We start from the raw sequence: 16,181 nt of genomic DNA, 5'->3' as shown, positions 1-16,181 counted from the left end.
CCAGCTGGAACCGGCCGGAAGCGGCCGCACCTGGCTGCGGGCAGCCCCGCCTCTCCTCACCGCCCCCCTGCCACCTGCACACGGCACGGCACCAGCCACAAAAGCGCTTCCTGTTAGCCACAAAAAGTAAAGTAGCAACACTTTCAAATACGGACAATTTGATCTCAACTTTAAACCGAACCTCCTCTGGCCCACGGGCAGTGGGGCCAGGAGATTGCCGGCACAGCCTCACACTGCCCGAGCCGCGTCTGTCTGATACAACTCACGTTTTAAAGAAACAATTCTAAAAAATACATTTAATAGGATTTCTATCGCAGGTACAGTACATACAGAAGATGTTACAATCCCAGCTGGTATCATGGTTTATTAGCACTTGACCTTGAACACGGTGGTTTTGCCACAGGCGAGGTGTGTCGCAGCAAACCGAAACCCTCGCTGACATTTGTGCTGTGATGGTATGTAGTCTGCACCATTCACACGCATGCACCTGAAGTGAAACCAGGGCTGTAGAAATGATCGGCTCTAGGAAAACTGAGCCCTTGGCTGGCGAAGAGCTCCTTTTGGAGCAGTCACCGCCTGATTATTTGCCCAGAGGAGTCCGCGGTTTGGTTCTTCCTCTTGGCCTTTCGAGCCTTGCACGCCCACCAGATATTCCCAGATAATCCAAAAAATAAGTGTGAGTCATCGAAACATCTCACACCACCTCATTTCCAAAGTCTCCAGCATTGACATTAAGGGACTCGTAATGTTTGAGTCTTCTAAGAGAAATACCTCCAAGGGTGACGTCCTGGCTCTGCCGAAGCTGCCGGCCGAGCTCCAAATGACCTCCCTGGGAACAGGATCTCACCTCACACACTTGCCTTCACGTGGTGCTTTCTGAAAACTGCATTTTAGCAACTTTGAAAGGCTCTTTGTTGTAGAAAGATGAATTTAGTCGGTCTCTTTCTGTATGTCTATGTGGCTATTTACAGCAGTATAACTGAGTATAATAAATTGGGCAAGTCTAGCCTAAGTATCTATTATGACATACCGTAGCTGATCGGCTCCAAGAGAGAGGAGGAGATAAGCTATGGGGGCTTCTCCTCTGCGAGTCCACGCGGATGTCTGACCAACATACACCTGCACACTATGAGCCACGTGTGGACAGGCACGCATGCCTGAAGGTGCAAAGCCTAGCGGGGGCTAACCATGCGAGGATGTGACACCCATAGCCCTTAGCAGGTTTGTACGAGCTCCAGGATGAGCATGGACCCCGTAACTTCACAGCTCTTTTGTCTCTGGGATGATTACACTACCAGCAGGTTGGAGCCTGCCAGCTTTGCCACATTTAAACCCTGCAATCATCCTTGATGGACTGGTGAACATAGCTCTCCGTGTCTCTCAGATGCTGTTTAAGAAACAAGGAAAAACAGCTGCTTCAAACTCTCGTAGCCTGGACCCTAAGGAAACCATGCTTGCACATTCATGCTGTCCATCTGTACAGCTTCAGCAATTCTTGCCTCCATTAGCTAATTTCTGCAAATCTGAAGACGACTACAGATCTGAGAGATGCGCAGGGCCTACAGGAGGCTTGCACAAAGCATGGCTTAGGGGTTACGGGCAACACCCGATACCAGCAGCCAAGAGGCAGGAGCCACATACCATCACCACTCCTGTACGCTGTCTCTGGAGGAACAGGCATATGTGGACACTGGGGACATGAGGGCAGGCTAAATGCCTTGCAGTGAGTGGAGGTAGAAGAGCCAGGGTAGGGTATCCCTAACATTTCTGTACTGGGATAGGGAACATGGGAAGAAGAACAGGATATTACCTTGCAAGGAACTGCGAACCCAAGAGTTGGTAAAGGAGCATAGGACATAAAATAAGTGTATTGCATCGCTGTCACACAGGAGAATTCTAAGGTAAGTGAGGGTATTATGGTTAAGGCACCAAGCCATAGGAAAGCAGGTCTCACTGTATCTGTTGCTTATGTGTTCGCTAACATTTTTTTTATTTGGTTCATTAGGCAGAGGGGAGCGGGTAACAGACATTTATTGTGTTCAAATCACCACTGAGTGATGCTAATGGTCTTTATGGGGATTTACTGCCCAAGTTATGTGGAAGATAAAAGATAAATGCTGTGTCACTATAGGATCTAAAACAATAAAAGTCAGTGTACAAGTCCTCCTTATCCCTGTGTTAACTTGTAACGGAGGGAATAATCAAGCACAGAGCTATTAAGAGCAGAACAACCTCCCACAAGCATTCCTGTAAAAAATGGGCAAAAAGAGGTAAGTTTTATTAATTAGTAGTGCTATCTTTAGAACCACTACAGGAGCCCTTTAACACAAGCTATCGGTGATGTCAGCTTTCATATAAAATCTCAATACAATTTCCTGCAAGTTATAGGTTCTCAGCATTTCTTGGCGGATCTGGACTCTGATACGAGGCAGTGGCACTTTCTCAACTCACCTGCAAGGCTCTACAAAAACCTCCACTGACACTCCATGCTAAAAGCCGCAGAAATTCTGTGTCCTCGTGTTGCTGTAAACCGACTCTTTCACCTGAAAATCCTCAGCAGGTATAAGATAACAGTTTATATTACTCCACCTCTTCAAATATCCCTTATTAGCACTGTGCAGCATGTATCAATTCTTAACCAGGGAAGTTCTCACAACTGTTTCCTCTTATTCATTCTCTTCTTTCCTTCAAAGTAGTTTGGTTTCCCTCTACCCACTTTACATTGATTCCTGTTCTCCCCTGTTAGAGAAGTTTCTCTGTATATTCCGCTTTCTAACACGAGCCTTTATTTCCCTACCTAGCCACATTATAAGCTTTCCCTTCAACTCTCCAGTTCTCTTCTAAGTCTTCTCCTGCCAATCAAGCTGAGCTGAAAACCAGATTCTTTCCTAAGTCATGTTTTAACCTGAAAGGTGCCTCTCTACTGAATTACAGGATGGGATTGCAGTCACCTACAATTACATAGGTCCAAATACTGTTAGAGTGGCAAACGCTTTGAGATTCGGGAGATGCTTTTGAAATAGGGCTGCATATAGACTGCAGCTGGTGTTCAGTTAGTTGCAAACATAACACTATAGAAACTTTACATGCAGTTCAATGTCTTTGAACAAATGAATCCTGATACCACTGAACAACTAGAACTCTTAGTATATCTTGTTGACTCAAAGTAAATGACTCGCATAACAACCAGAAATTATGGTAGAATTCCAAGTTTTCATATTTAAAACATGTAGATATATGCTCTAGAACTTCCCATCTAATTCTGCATCATTCTGCTCAAAACTGAGATATACAGATATATATATACACACACACACATATACACACCTCCCCCACATGCTACTATGAAATGTTGCACCTGTTTCACCTGTAATACCATAATAACCAATAGTTTTGCCCTCTTTTTCTAGACTCTGCTATTAACTTACATTTTAAGTATTGATAGCAGTTACCACAGCTTTGCCAATACCCCTGGATTTATTATCGGCTTTGCTTCCTCTTAGGCTTCCTTCTCCTTTCACAGCATCTTCCCTATTATCCATTACACGTGAACAGCTGCAGTTTCCCTGAATCAGGCCCCTTATTCCTCCTCAGTCAACTCTCTGGTGTTTCACAGTCTTTTGGGAGTTTAATTCACAAGCAGAGAAGCATACTCTTCATACCTACAGAATACACAAAATGGAATTCCAATCACCTTGAAATTTTTTTTTGCTTAACAGGCCTCTGCTCTGTGAATTGCTCAACTACAGCCCTCTAAGGTCACTCATTGCAGCGCCACGCTGTTAAGGTACAGAACCAAAGATAAAGGTACAGGAGCAAAAGATGACAAAAAATGGGCTATACGTTAGGTTTGGTTTAGGCTATTACAAGCTTTCAGCAGCAAAATTTATTATGGCAGAAGACTTAACTACTCTGGCACCAACCTGTCTGCTACAAAATACTCTAGGACATGTAATTGTGTGTTTGAGTATGAAATCAAGAGTATTCAAATTGTTTGTATTTATGTGCATTTCATCCGGTTGCTCTTCCTTTATAATTTTAGCCAGCTATTGCTGTCAACTGTATAATTTCCTTTTGGACTGTATCTGCTTATGCCAGTGGCAATGGTTACTCATCGCATACAGGAATTTACAGACCACGTCATTGCAAAGTGTGTCCGTCCTCACCATTTATTTTTCATAAGCCCCTTTTAAGTTCAAAATAGAACTAGTAACAGAATTAGACCCATAATTAAAGTAGTGTAAGATCTTTCATTGGCTTAAGTGGGAGTTGGATGATAGGAAATTCTGCTCCTGCCAGTCTCCACGATTACTGATACAGAAATTCATATGAGAAGAAAACTGTGTTATCATATAAGTACCTCAGGTAGAAAGTCAGCTCTGTACCCGGTTTGCGCTCTGCACCTTGCTTGAGAATCTCAAGCGAAGAGAATCCTTTTTTTCTCTTTTCCTCTACCTAGACAGAAGGAGGAAAAGTTGGACAATGAAAAGGCACATTGCTCACTTTCAAACAATAACTCCTAAGTAGCTTCCTGAAGAAGCTTGGCTTTTTTGACAAAAAAGAAGATAATATTTGATTGGAGTATTATATAGACATAAAAGCAAAATAAAACCAAACATGTTATCTGCTGAGTTATCATTTTATATATACGTATACACACAAATCAAATCTTGAGATAGTGTGGGGGAAAAAAAAAAATCATATGCTGGAATCCAAATCTCCATAAAGAGGTATTAAGCAAGTAAGGGGGAAGAAAGAATTTATCGATTTACATTTTACAAGCCATTCTGCCGTGCTTATTCCATGAAAGAGTGAATTTATGCCAACGTTTCTATGAGTCGACACTGAAAAGCACGTGTAGAATGAAAGCAGGCTAACACAATTACTTAAGCTTTTCCAACAACAATGCCATTTTCAAATGTGGGTGTGTACAAAGACGTACACATGATCTTAAAATTCTCACTCGCTACATAGTGAAGCAGCCACACAAACATTTAATGCTGCATGTTAGAGCAATTTTAATGGCTACGACAACACAGCTTCTTTGTTGCAACATTTCTGCAGTGTTGTAGTGTAGTTCTTCATCAGACCATGAGTATATATGTATCAGACCACTGAGGATCCAGTCTGATACCTCAGCACAAACTATTTCAATACAGATGCATTCCACTTTTTTGCTTCTGCAACCTGGAAAACCCCTGTTTCATATTATTTACAGAACTGTATAGAAGTATCAACTATAGGACTACATTGATGTCACAATCAAAAAACCACACAAAGGTGACAGTATCTCAATGTATGCTGTATTGTAACAGTGAAAATGAACTCAGGCTATTAAAAAAAATTTATTAGGATTTTTTTTTTCTCCATGAAAGATTGGTACTACAATCAATGTAACCATTTAATCAGTCAAGTATGTCTGTTATAGGCAGGCACAACATTACAAAACAGGCAAGTACAATGCCCGATTAAGCAAATACAGTCTGAATATCTATTCATCCACTATTTCTGAAAACAGAATTATCAAATATCCACCAGGGAAAAAAAGATGAACTATTTTTGTTTCTCTTTGGCATACTTATCAGGACAATGAATTAATTACAAAAGTCTTCTATTGCTGCCAGTGCTGTGAAGAAAAAACAGTACTGAACGGAAGATTGTATGTCAGAACTCACTTTTAGGACTCAGGCAATCTGGCTAACGTATCAGAACTGGTGACAAACGACAGTTCAGCTGCCAATGCTTCACAAGGCAGACAAGGATTACATTGTTTTATAATGCAGTTTTGTTGAAGGTATAAAAAAGATTACAGTAAATTTATGCACAGTACATACATATTACACACAGTTATATAAATACCCATGCTGTGGCTGGACTTTAGGAAGTTGCTTTATCAGTAAAAAAGCTAGTATCAGACCTCCCAACATCCACTTAATACACATTGCACTTCGCATCCAGTAATATGTTCATTTCTGTACCTCTCAAAAATAGATTTAAAACAGAAGCGAAGAATAATATCGAATCTTTCCATAAACTTTGTTTTTCTTATTTACATTGTAATATTCCATTATACATAAAGACTGCGTTACGATACATTATCTTCATATAGCTTTTTGTAATACATACAGCTTGAAGCTATTAACATCTTCGTTTGGGAACAGAGATGTGACCTATAAGACTATTTAAAAACAATTCTAGCCTTAATTTTGCTCTAGTTTGTTTCACTGAAACCATTCTTTGACAAAAGAATCCTCCTTATTGGGGAGGAAAAAAAACAACCCATGCTTAAACCACCTCTGGATTTCCTTAAGCCACTGAGAAACTTAGAAACCATAATAATTTTTGCATAATTATATAGCCACTTCAAAGGCCTGTTAAATTTAGAACATGAAGAACAATTGTGACTGTATCTTTAAATTAGTTTTTTTAAACTTCTGGTTATTTTTCAAACATAAACCAATGAAAACGCAATCATTAATCATACATAATCTTTGCTCAACTGAGAAGAGTTCCTATTTTATTAGGGAAAAAATGAACATGCACACACCCCCATTCACAGAGTGAGAACATAAACTACAGCAGCACTTGTCTCAAGTTATGGTGCACGTGGTGGCAATACGGGGTATAAAACAAAAGAGTAGAATTTCCAACATCTGTTAAGACACAAAAAACTTAATGTACAAAAAGTCATTCACATTCTTTGCAATGAAGTGAGGAATCAGCTGTTCAGCTTTGTGGACTCTCCAGCCGGCAAACTCCTCCTTCTATTGCCACGGACTGTCCTGCCACGGCTCCAGGAGGAAGTCTTGAAATGTGAGTCTGTGGAAAAGCCAAGAGAATATTATCGAGTGAGAAGAGAGGCAAAATCATGCAGGATGCAGAGCAAGCTTGTAAGTATTGAACAATTAAGCTGCTCCACCACTGAAGTCTGAGGGCAAACTACAAAGCAACTTGAAAAGCTGCAAACAACTAGGACTCTCTTATTTTGTTTGTGTTAATGTTTAACACATGACAAGAATGTAACCATGACAGATGTGTAGAAAAGGTAAACTGGATGACCCAGTGCACTAAAAATAGAATAAAGGAGTATCCAGCGTGAAGACAAAAGAAAAATAACTGTGGCATTCCATGGTTTATAAGTCTATTTCTTAGGGAGATTCAAAAAAGTTTAGCACTGCATACAGAAATACACCTTACAGAAATCTTAGACACAATAAACTATTTGACAGAGATAAACTAACACTTGAGAGCGTAAGCCAACTGTGATGATCAGGATGCAAAGAAGAAGAAACTTCTCTGCATAAAATACCTACTCGTCCACCTAAAAAACCCCAAAGACTTCCTCTAAAATATCTGTTGTCAACTGTCAAATAAATGGACCCAAAGAGCAATTGTGTTTCTGTCAACAAGCATCTCTTCCATGGAGAAATTTTAAAAGCAGGCCTTTGAGACGGCTCTGTAATGTTCCAGCCAGAAAGTGGACACGTGTGGTTGTGTACACAAAACTTCAGCTCATTACTGTAACTCAGTGACACTAAAAATCTGTTAAAGATCCGTTACATTCTGAGGTGCATTTTATGGGTAAAAGCATTCACTTGTGAAAAGATACTTGGACTTACTGTTAAAAGTAATGACTTCTTTCCTATTTCCCCTCTTGCACACAATTGTACACTGTGAAAACTGCTTGTCCACATGGTTGACTCTGAGCTACAGCAAGCGCCATTTACAAATATATTGATTGCTTTCATATAGGACCCAGTGGCTAAAGTAGTGTTCAAACAGAACAACAAACGGAGTCAGAAGCATGTTTCTACAAACTTTGCTGTTTCCTACTTTCAGAGCTGCTGAGTAGGCTCGGGTAAAACAAAAAAAAGTCTTAGTGGAACTACAAAATGCAATAGGGCTGATAACAGCATTTCCACAGGCTTGAGGCAGAAAGTGGCAATGGCAGGGAGTCACTGGCTCAAGCTACGCTCCAGCCATCCCTTCCACCAAAGCAGGAGTGCTGGCCTTCATTCCCCTCCTGAGTTACAAGTTTCACCAAGTGATCCATTAACGCTCAGACAATGTAACGCTTAAACGATTACTAAGTTAGGAACGAGAAGTGATTCCTACTGCGATATAAATCTCACAACATAGAAGGTGCTGGCATTTAGAAATTACAGCGTCCTGTAAGTGCAGCCAGCTACATATTTAAGTTTTTGAACGTACATTAACCCATTTAAAAGATTTAAGTGCTGCAAAATTTATAACTTGCAATGAGGCAATGGGTTATGACGAAAAGTATGGATGTAAAAGTTCAGTAAAAATAACTTGCATCAATTGAGCAGAAAGTGAGTTGAGACTGTAACCACAGTTCATTGCATCGAAGAGACATTTTGTATCTCAGAGGCAGCTTCTTTTAATTCCTTTCCTGATAAGGGTATCCTGGTGTCTGCTCTTAGGTGGTCTTGTTTTCAGTTGAATTACAGAATTAGATTTAATTAAAAACATTTAAAGGTTTTCATTCTACTGCTAAAACTTTGATCTCTGGCCTTCCTGCTTGATATATGAACATCTTCCTACTTTCAGAACAATTTTGGTTACAACAGTGATTTACCACTTCAAGAAGAAAAGATTCTTTTCAAATGTGTTACAGTTTCCCCCAAAATGTAACTGACAACTTTTGGAGATGTTATTTTGTAAGTTTGAAGGAAAAAAAAGAAAAAAGAAGAAAAACAAGTGGAAGAAAGATATTTTTCCAAGGTCTGTGAAAATTTCTAAATGAAAAGTGGGATAGACTGACAGTGTAAAAGCAGCATTGTTCAATGGGCACAGTAGCAAATTTTCTCGGTGGAAGAACGTAATTGACTGTTTAGTGAGATACTGCAATCAAAGCAAACCAGTGGTCGACTCTAAGGCAGCCATCATTTTTAAGTGAGATTGCGTATACAGTGTGATCAGTCAGAATTATTAGCAGTTCATTGTAGCAAGACAATAAAAAGCACAGAGGCCCAAGGATGCTGCCAAGAGGCAAAAGACAAGTAGCTTGTTACTGAAACAGAAGAAATATTAGCACTGTCACGATTATCAACAAATCTTATAATCAAATTAACCTTTTGCATAGGCTTGACTTTGCAACCCGCATCCCAAAGTTAAATGCCTAATAGACCCTTATGTAATTGGCAGGAGCAAAATGTGAGGCTTCATTGAATCCACATGAAATTTATAGATCCTGGTATTTTAAAAAGTTACCTAAGCATGATATCCTAATAAGTTTTTGAGCAAGGAAAGGAAAAATACACAAGAGTGGATAAGCAGATAGTCAGTATCTATCAATACATTATCAAGTAGCTATGCTTAAATAGCTGTCCAAAACACACTTCCTATGCAAAAACTCATTTCCTATAAAAGAAAAAACACGTCTCCCATACAAAAGACCCCAAACCACTATACACTAGCATCTGTAGATTTCCATTTACAGAAACCTCCAAACCACATATAACAAAACCTTTCTTAAAGCCTTTACTTGCATCCTGTTTATTTGCATACTTTATATGACAGAGCAAATACAGATGGTGTTTTACACTGACTACTTATTACTTTCTCCAATGGCTGCCTTATGTAGAACAAAAATGAGACAGACCCAAGATGATTGTGTTTAAAATATGTTACCTAATAAGTAATATGAAAGGATAACATCGCCATGTCAAGACAACTTCAGATAAACTCCCAAGTGAATATATCTCCCTTGTTCTTAGCCGTAAGAACAAACTCTAGTAAATAAAAAGAAAGATCAAAGAACATTTAATATTTTTAAATGCAACCACATTGTACAGTTTGTTACATTTTTATATCCAAACATCATATTTTACATTAAGTCCAGATTGTACAGTGGATTAGGTTTAGATTTTAAAAATGTAAAAATTAAAAGCAAACAAAAAAGAACAACACTGGAAAGCTTTTAATTGAATTCTATTAGTCCATCAGCTTTACAAGCTGAATGAACTCACATCTGGGGGAAATTGTGCCTGGGAGCACAAAAACAGGAAAAGAAAAAGTTTTCCTGGATTAATCCTCCACTCAGCTTCATGGAAGCCTCTCTTTGAGGAAGCCATATGCCCAGGAAAGGTAGATCAAGAATGACGGGGCTATCCATACCTTCAGCTCCATAAATAGAAATTTTACTGTGAAATCTGATTTGATTTGCTTTCCTAGAGAAAAGCGAGGTTGGTGAGGGTCTACTAGGAACAGAGGTTCTGACAGGTATGAAACAAGTTAGTCACCACAGATCTTTGTCTGAAGCTTAAAGGAGGAACCTTGTGCCCACAGCTCAAAAGGAAAAAAGGTAAGCGCTAGATGAAATACTTGGTTTTCCTTCCCACACCTCCACAAAGCACAAACAAGCTAGCCAGCCTTCAGACACTGATTCTTGCTCCATGTACTTGCCATCGAAACATTAAATGTTTCCCTCTTTTCCTCTCCTAACCAAACCAGAACCACGGAGCAACCAACTCTCCCAAGCCCAGTGCTGCAGACACTGTGGAACGTTGCTATCTCTCAGTCCCTTTTGATGCACACTGGAAAGTTTCCCACTACCCTTCAGGTCCAAAACTAATAGGTCCTTCTGCCCTGGAACAAGTGTTAACTGCTACAGGGACAATATATGGTTTCATCTTTTTGTCATGATCATTTGATCTACTTTTCACGTTACATATTTTTAGTATAACTTTTAAAAAAATTTTTCAAAAAAACAACCTACAAGTTATTGCCAAGACTTACTTTATTTCATGTCTCATAGACAAAGATTCTGAAACAACCTTGAGACCAATTAATATCAAAGAATTTTTTTAGTCTTTAAAGAACTAGTCTCCTCCTTTTAGTCACATAAAAGTATTAGTCTGTCACAACAGCTTCTTTTTTTTTTTTTCGTTAAAAGCAGAAATACAATGTAGAATGAATATGAAGTTTAAGCCAAAAGACAGTGCTGCATAAGAAAACTGAAGTCAATCAAACGCTGCCAAGAAGACAGAGTACAACTACCAGATGGCAGCACATTCAGTTCTTAAGCAAATCTAGAGAGTACTTCATATGTTTGTTTAGCTTTCTTATTACATGCTCAGGATGTGTTTTAGACAGAATAATTTATAAAACAAACTTTTTCCATTCTTTACACTATTGAGATGAAATATAATGAGAGACCAAGGACATCACATACTTAATTAAATCATTTTATACAACTTCACTCCTTAAAGTACCACCAAACCCGTATATTCTTTAAAAATTCAAGCTTACTTGCTGGGTACACATTTCCACCACAAGAACCATCTGGCCACGCATTCTCAATTTATTTTCTAGACAGTAATAGCCCATTCTGGCAGCAACAGCCATCCTCTGCTGCTCTGGGAAGCTCTCCTCCAACGTGGTTTGAATGTACACCTGCCATATGACAGGAGAAGGTGCCCCACAAAATACTGGCAACTGCCACTATCAGAATACTCCACGTGCAACTCGTTTGGTGAAATCCTAAAAAAGAGAAAAAAAAAAAAAAACAACCCCAAACCAAAACCAGAAGAAAAACCCCAACAAGAGCGGCTCCAGAGTAATTATCCTTGTCGGCCAAAGACAGACAGATGTACTGATGGTGTGCTTCTGGCTCTCAGGCACTGAAAATACTGATTCTACATACAGGTTGCTTAGGAAGCCAACAGTTTTCCACGCTCAAATTCATGCTGTGGGTTACGTATATTAATATACACTGTTTATGTATCTCAAAACATCAATATAATGCATTAGGGAAAAAAAAAATCAAATTTTAAGAAAGTTGAAAACGAAAGCATTTTAATCTAAATCATTCATACATGTATTTAGACAGTCTAAAGCCATGTACCAACCAATCACCTGTTCAGCTCGACATCCCAGGCTTTTGTAGAGATATTCTAAAATACTGCCATATATCTTAAAATGTGATTTTTACCATTCTGAATTGCAGGTTATTGTATTTGTATCTGCATACCTGGATACACAATCCCATCTTCTCTGCTCCATTCTAAAATGCGTCGGCCAAATATGAGGAGAGCTCCAGTACTAATGGCTTTATGCAAGAACTCAACCCAAAAAAGTGAACTTATCTTCCCATCTCAGAGCCCATAATTTCCATGAAGGTCTATGAGCCAAATATTTTAACTGGTATCTTAGCACTGAAGGTTATTTCCAACAAATATGAATAGCTTATTTTTATGACAGAACTAGATGCTTTACTGTATGCACAGAGTTCTTTTCAAGTGAAAATTTCTGACTGATTCCCCAGTCTCCAGACAAGAGTAGAGATTAAAGAAAGAAAAAAAAACCAAAAAGTCTAACAGTGACATACACTTTTCCTGTCTCATGAAGTTAAAAGACTGTCTCTGTAGTCTGAAATGAATGACTGAATTATTTGACTTAGTATTTCTGTTAACTAAACGGGGTCAAGTAGACTTTTCCACTAATTTTCAAATTAGAATTCTTCCAAGATGTGTTTCTTCACCCAGTGAGCACTGGATAACTGCCCTTTTCCTGACAAAGGGCTTTCACAGGCCTTTTACTCACAAAGTAAAACACAGAAGCCCACCATCAGAAACCCAACAACAATTACTGCAATCAGTGTTTGTCATACGTATCACTTCAAACATGGAGAGAAGTAATTTAGCTAAACTATATAGTAAAGGCAAATAAATCCAATTATGACACCTAACATCTGAACAGGAAAAGTGAACTGGAAATGGTCTCCCTGTCCACTCTGTTTTTTCATACTGGAAAATGAAACTAACTGTAAAAGATAAGGTTTCTGTTTGCATATGGCAACCACAACACTTGCTGTAGACAGCAGTTGTCCCTGACGAATGTTTTCAAACACAGCAATATGCAACACTCTTCACTACTGTTACCCTGTATCTTGCAAAGCAACTTGAATTTGATTCATTAGAAAATGGAAAGTATGGCATATGTAGCTTTGCAATATTAAAACCTGCCATAACATAAAGCTTAGTAATTCATGTTATAAGAACTGAGTATCTGCCAAAGAGAGATTTAAACTGGCAACTGAATTGGATTACATTCAATATTACAAGTAGATTTTTAGAAATTCGTTATCTAGGTCCTCTAGCTGTTACAAAAACTAAAACTTGTGAAGCTGAACTACAAGGATATCTCAGAAGTATTGCAACATTTACAATAATTGCAAAAGTTCGCAACATTTATACAGCCATCATATAGTAAATTTATACCTCCTAAGAACTATAGTGAGCTGACAAGTTATTTCAAATACCTACACATAACACAAGGCCAAAACTGCACACTGTTGGTACAGAGACTGGAACTTTCCCTGGAAAGAAAGCACCCTGACTTCAAACACTACTGAAAACACAGCGAGGAAGTACCTATTTTCAAGCAAAAAACATCATCCACCACCAACTACTCTCAATCACTAAGATACTATAAGAAACTTGGGAGATCCAGGAAAAAAGAAGTTCTGTGGCACATTCTGCCCACTTAGACTTTCTGCACACAGAATACCATGGGCCTCGAGTGAACAAATACTCTGCAGATCCTGCCTGAGATAAAAGGGCTCCTGCTTGATTATGTACAGATACACAACATTAAATCAAAGAAAGGCTGCCTACCCATAACCAGAACCTTCAAGAGATGCAAGTTGGTATGTGAATTCATATTGCAGGCATACGCTGCACTATCATTTCACATTGAAGAAATTCTTTTCCTTTGCAGCAACCTCCATTGGGCAAGCAGACAAGGAACAAGAAAATATGAAGATTTATGTAACCAAGAGGAGTCAACTTGTAACCTAGCCACTAACCTCCTTTCCTTCCCATTCTCCATTTACATCTAAAACCACATTATGGGTGAATTCAAGGAGTTATTTCTCCCACTCCCAAATTACAAGGCAGAAGGTCTCAAAGCCTTTCATGCAAACTGACGCTTAAACTGCTCTACCAAATGCTACGCCAACTGCTAAGGCCTCAAATATTGCACATCGCCTGCGACAGTATGGACAGAGCTCCAAGAGGCAACACCGTGGTTATCAGAACAGAGCTGTTTTCCCAACAGTGACAGCACAAGTGCTTAAGTTCTCAGAATGTAACCTAATCAGTTCAGGAAAATTGGAACTGATTAACTGAAAGCTGTGAGAGTATCTTTAAAGAGGTCAGAGCTCCCGTAACAGGATGACCTTCTTAGCTGATGCTATGATGTTGGACACATTATGGATCCATTAAAAAAAAAAAAAAAAAAATCTGAAAGGTTATTCTGAAGACTAGTGTCTCAGAAAAAGAAGAAAGTTTCGGCAGGAAATCTAAAAGAGCTAACTGTTTATCAAAGATCTTGAATTCATATCAACTAATTCATAAATTAACATCACAATAACAAAAAAGAAGAACTGTACCTCCTCAGTTCATGAAGATATTTAATCTCCCAGTCCTTCAATGTAGAAGTCTTAGCCTTTGTTGACGCAGCAGTTACTGCTACAAAAGGAGCTGGGTAAGAGCAGAGGAAGACCACAGACCAATATTTTCTATCTATTCTCATGGCTGCAGCCAGAAACTTCTACAGCAGCCAAGAATATTCTAACAGCCTCACTAACTGCTAGAAATAGTTGTGTCAGCTTATGTGACAATTCTACCATCATATACATAGCAATGCAGGAACTTGCTTCAGGAGATCTCGGGAAGTCCATCACAACCTTCCCAAAGAACTTGCCTAAAGTTGTAACAATGCATCATGGTATCGCTTCAGGAAGGAAGTCTGGGATGGTCAACTTCTCAACCAGAACACATCTGTCCCTTAAGCTCATCATAGCTGAGGCTCCCAGGTACCAGCCTCGGATAAGCTGTAGCTATAGGTGGTATAGGTTAGTTCCAAGAAATATATAAAAGAGTCACAGCTGTTCAGATGAAAAAGTTAGTTTCCTTCCACATCCAATATGTGACAAATACTGGCACCGAATGATTATGCAGCTGCTTGTGTCAGGAGGGATGACAACAAACAAAGAAGAGTACAGTTGAAACACCACGGATATGCTTTGATCAGCTGCTTGTGGCAGTGATGTAAGGGTTCATAGGCATAAGAATCAGAGGGAAGTCAATGAGATATCCCTTATGCCAGTAATGAAGATGAGTTTGCCAGTGCTATCAGTGGCGGAGGAGCTGAAATACTTTCAGTGTTGAGAACGAGCTAAAGGCAAGTAATAAGACACACAACCAGAGATGACTGTATACGCAATGAGGTGTGAACTTGGCTCGTCTGGTAAGCCTCCATAGTATTTTTAAAGTAATGCTCAACCAAACATTTCAAACCAATGTTCAACAGTGACTTTTCCAGGTGACTGGTTTTCTAAAAAAAGACTGGTCACCTTTCCAGAAAGTAAGCTTTAAATGAAACAGTTATTAGTCACAGCACAACACCATTCCACAGGCCTTGCAGGCTCAGCCATTTTATACAATTAGGCTGGCAAGTTAGCATTCAGGCAGTCTAGTTTGGAGGTGAGTGGCCGGCTGCAGAACCCAGCCTTTTCTACAGCGGGAGGAAATAAACCCCCATTGCAAGGATCCTTCCACATCAGTACTTGGAGAGCTCACAGTGCTAACAGCCAGAAGCACCGGCAGGTCAGGACGTTACAAACCACTTCAAGTCTCTCATCCCACTTTCCTGTCCCACTGTTCTTTTGAAAGGAGTTGTGACAGTAGTTTGGTTGAGTAGATTTCCACCTCTTGCGTGTACCGGTGTCTGCAGGTGAGCTGATATCTAGCTTGCAAGTGTCTAAGTGTTTGCCCTGTAAGAAAGGTCTCCTATACCTCCACAATCTTTGTCTGGGGTTCAGAACCACCATTTGCTGGGTCCTATTATGAAATGCATTAACCTCCAATGCACAGAGAATCACACTAAGATTATAAAGCAGGATCCCTTTTTTCCTGAGTATATAATTTTCCTTTTATATAATTATGATTCTAATATCAGTCTAATTCATAACAGTAGACACTTAAAAACCTTCTCACTTTCTAAAAGTCTCATTATAAAAGTCTGTTTTCATGTTCGTTAAATTGAACCAGCACAAAATCAGTCACTGTGACAACCCCTTGGTTTAAGAATAAAACTTGAGTCCTAGACTGATGAAAGAAATAAAAACCGAAGCTCTTTATCACCCCAGAAAA

At 39.3% G+C, this 16,181-nt stretch overlaps 1 protein-coding gene across 1 annotated transcript in view; it reads right to left on the bottom strand.

The window, feature by feature from the left end:
• Nucleotides 1–5,287: 5,287 nt before the first annotated feature.
• Nucleotides 5,288–16,181, bottom strand: part of LOC104623871 (threonine aspartase 1-like) — a gene marked incomplete at its 5' end in the record, with an annotated part of 51,693 nt that continues 40,799 nt past the window's right edge. The window contains 1 exon segment of the mRNA XM_010291078.1: nucleotides 5,288–6,819. Within this exon segment, the coding sequence (XP_010289380.1) occupies nucleotides 6,727–6,819 (93 nt within the window).

Source organism: Phaethon lepturus, unplaced genomic scaffold (assembly GCF_000687285.1).
Source record: "Phaethon lepturus isolate BGI_N335 unplaced genomic scaffold, ASM68728v1 scaffold37397, whole genome shotgun sequence".
Classification (NCBI taxonomy): domain Eukaryota; kingdom Metazoa; phylum Chordata; class Aves; order Phaethontiformes; family Phaethontidae; genus Phaethon; species Phaethon lepturus.
Note: the sequence above shows the minus strand (reverse complement) of the source record. Positions and strands in the feature narration are given on the sequence as shown.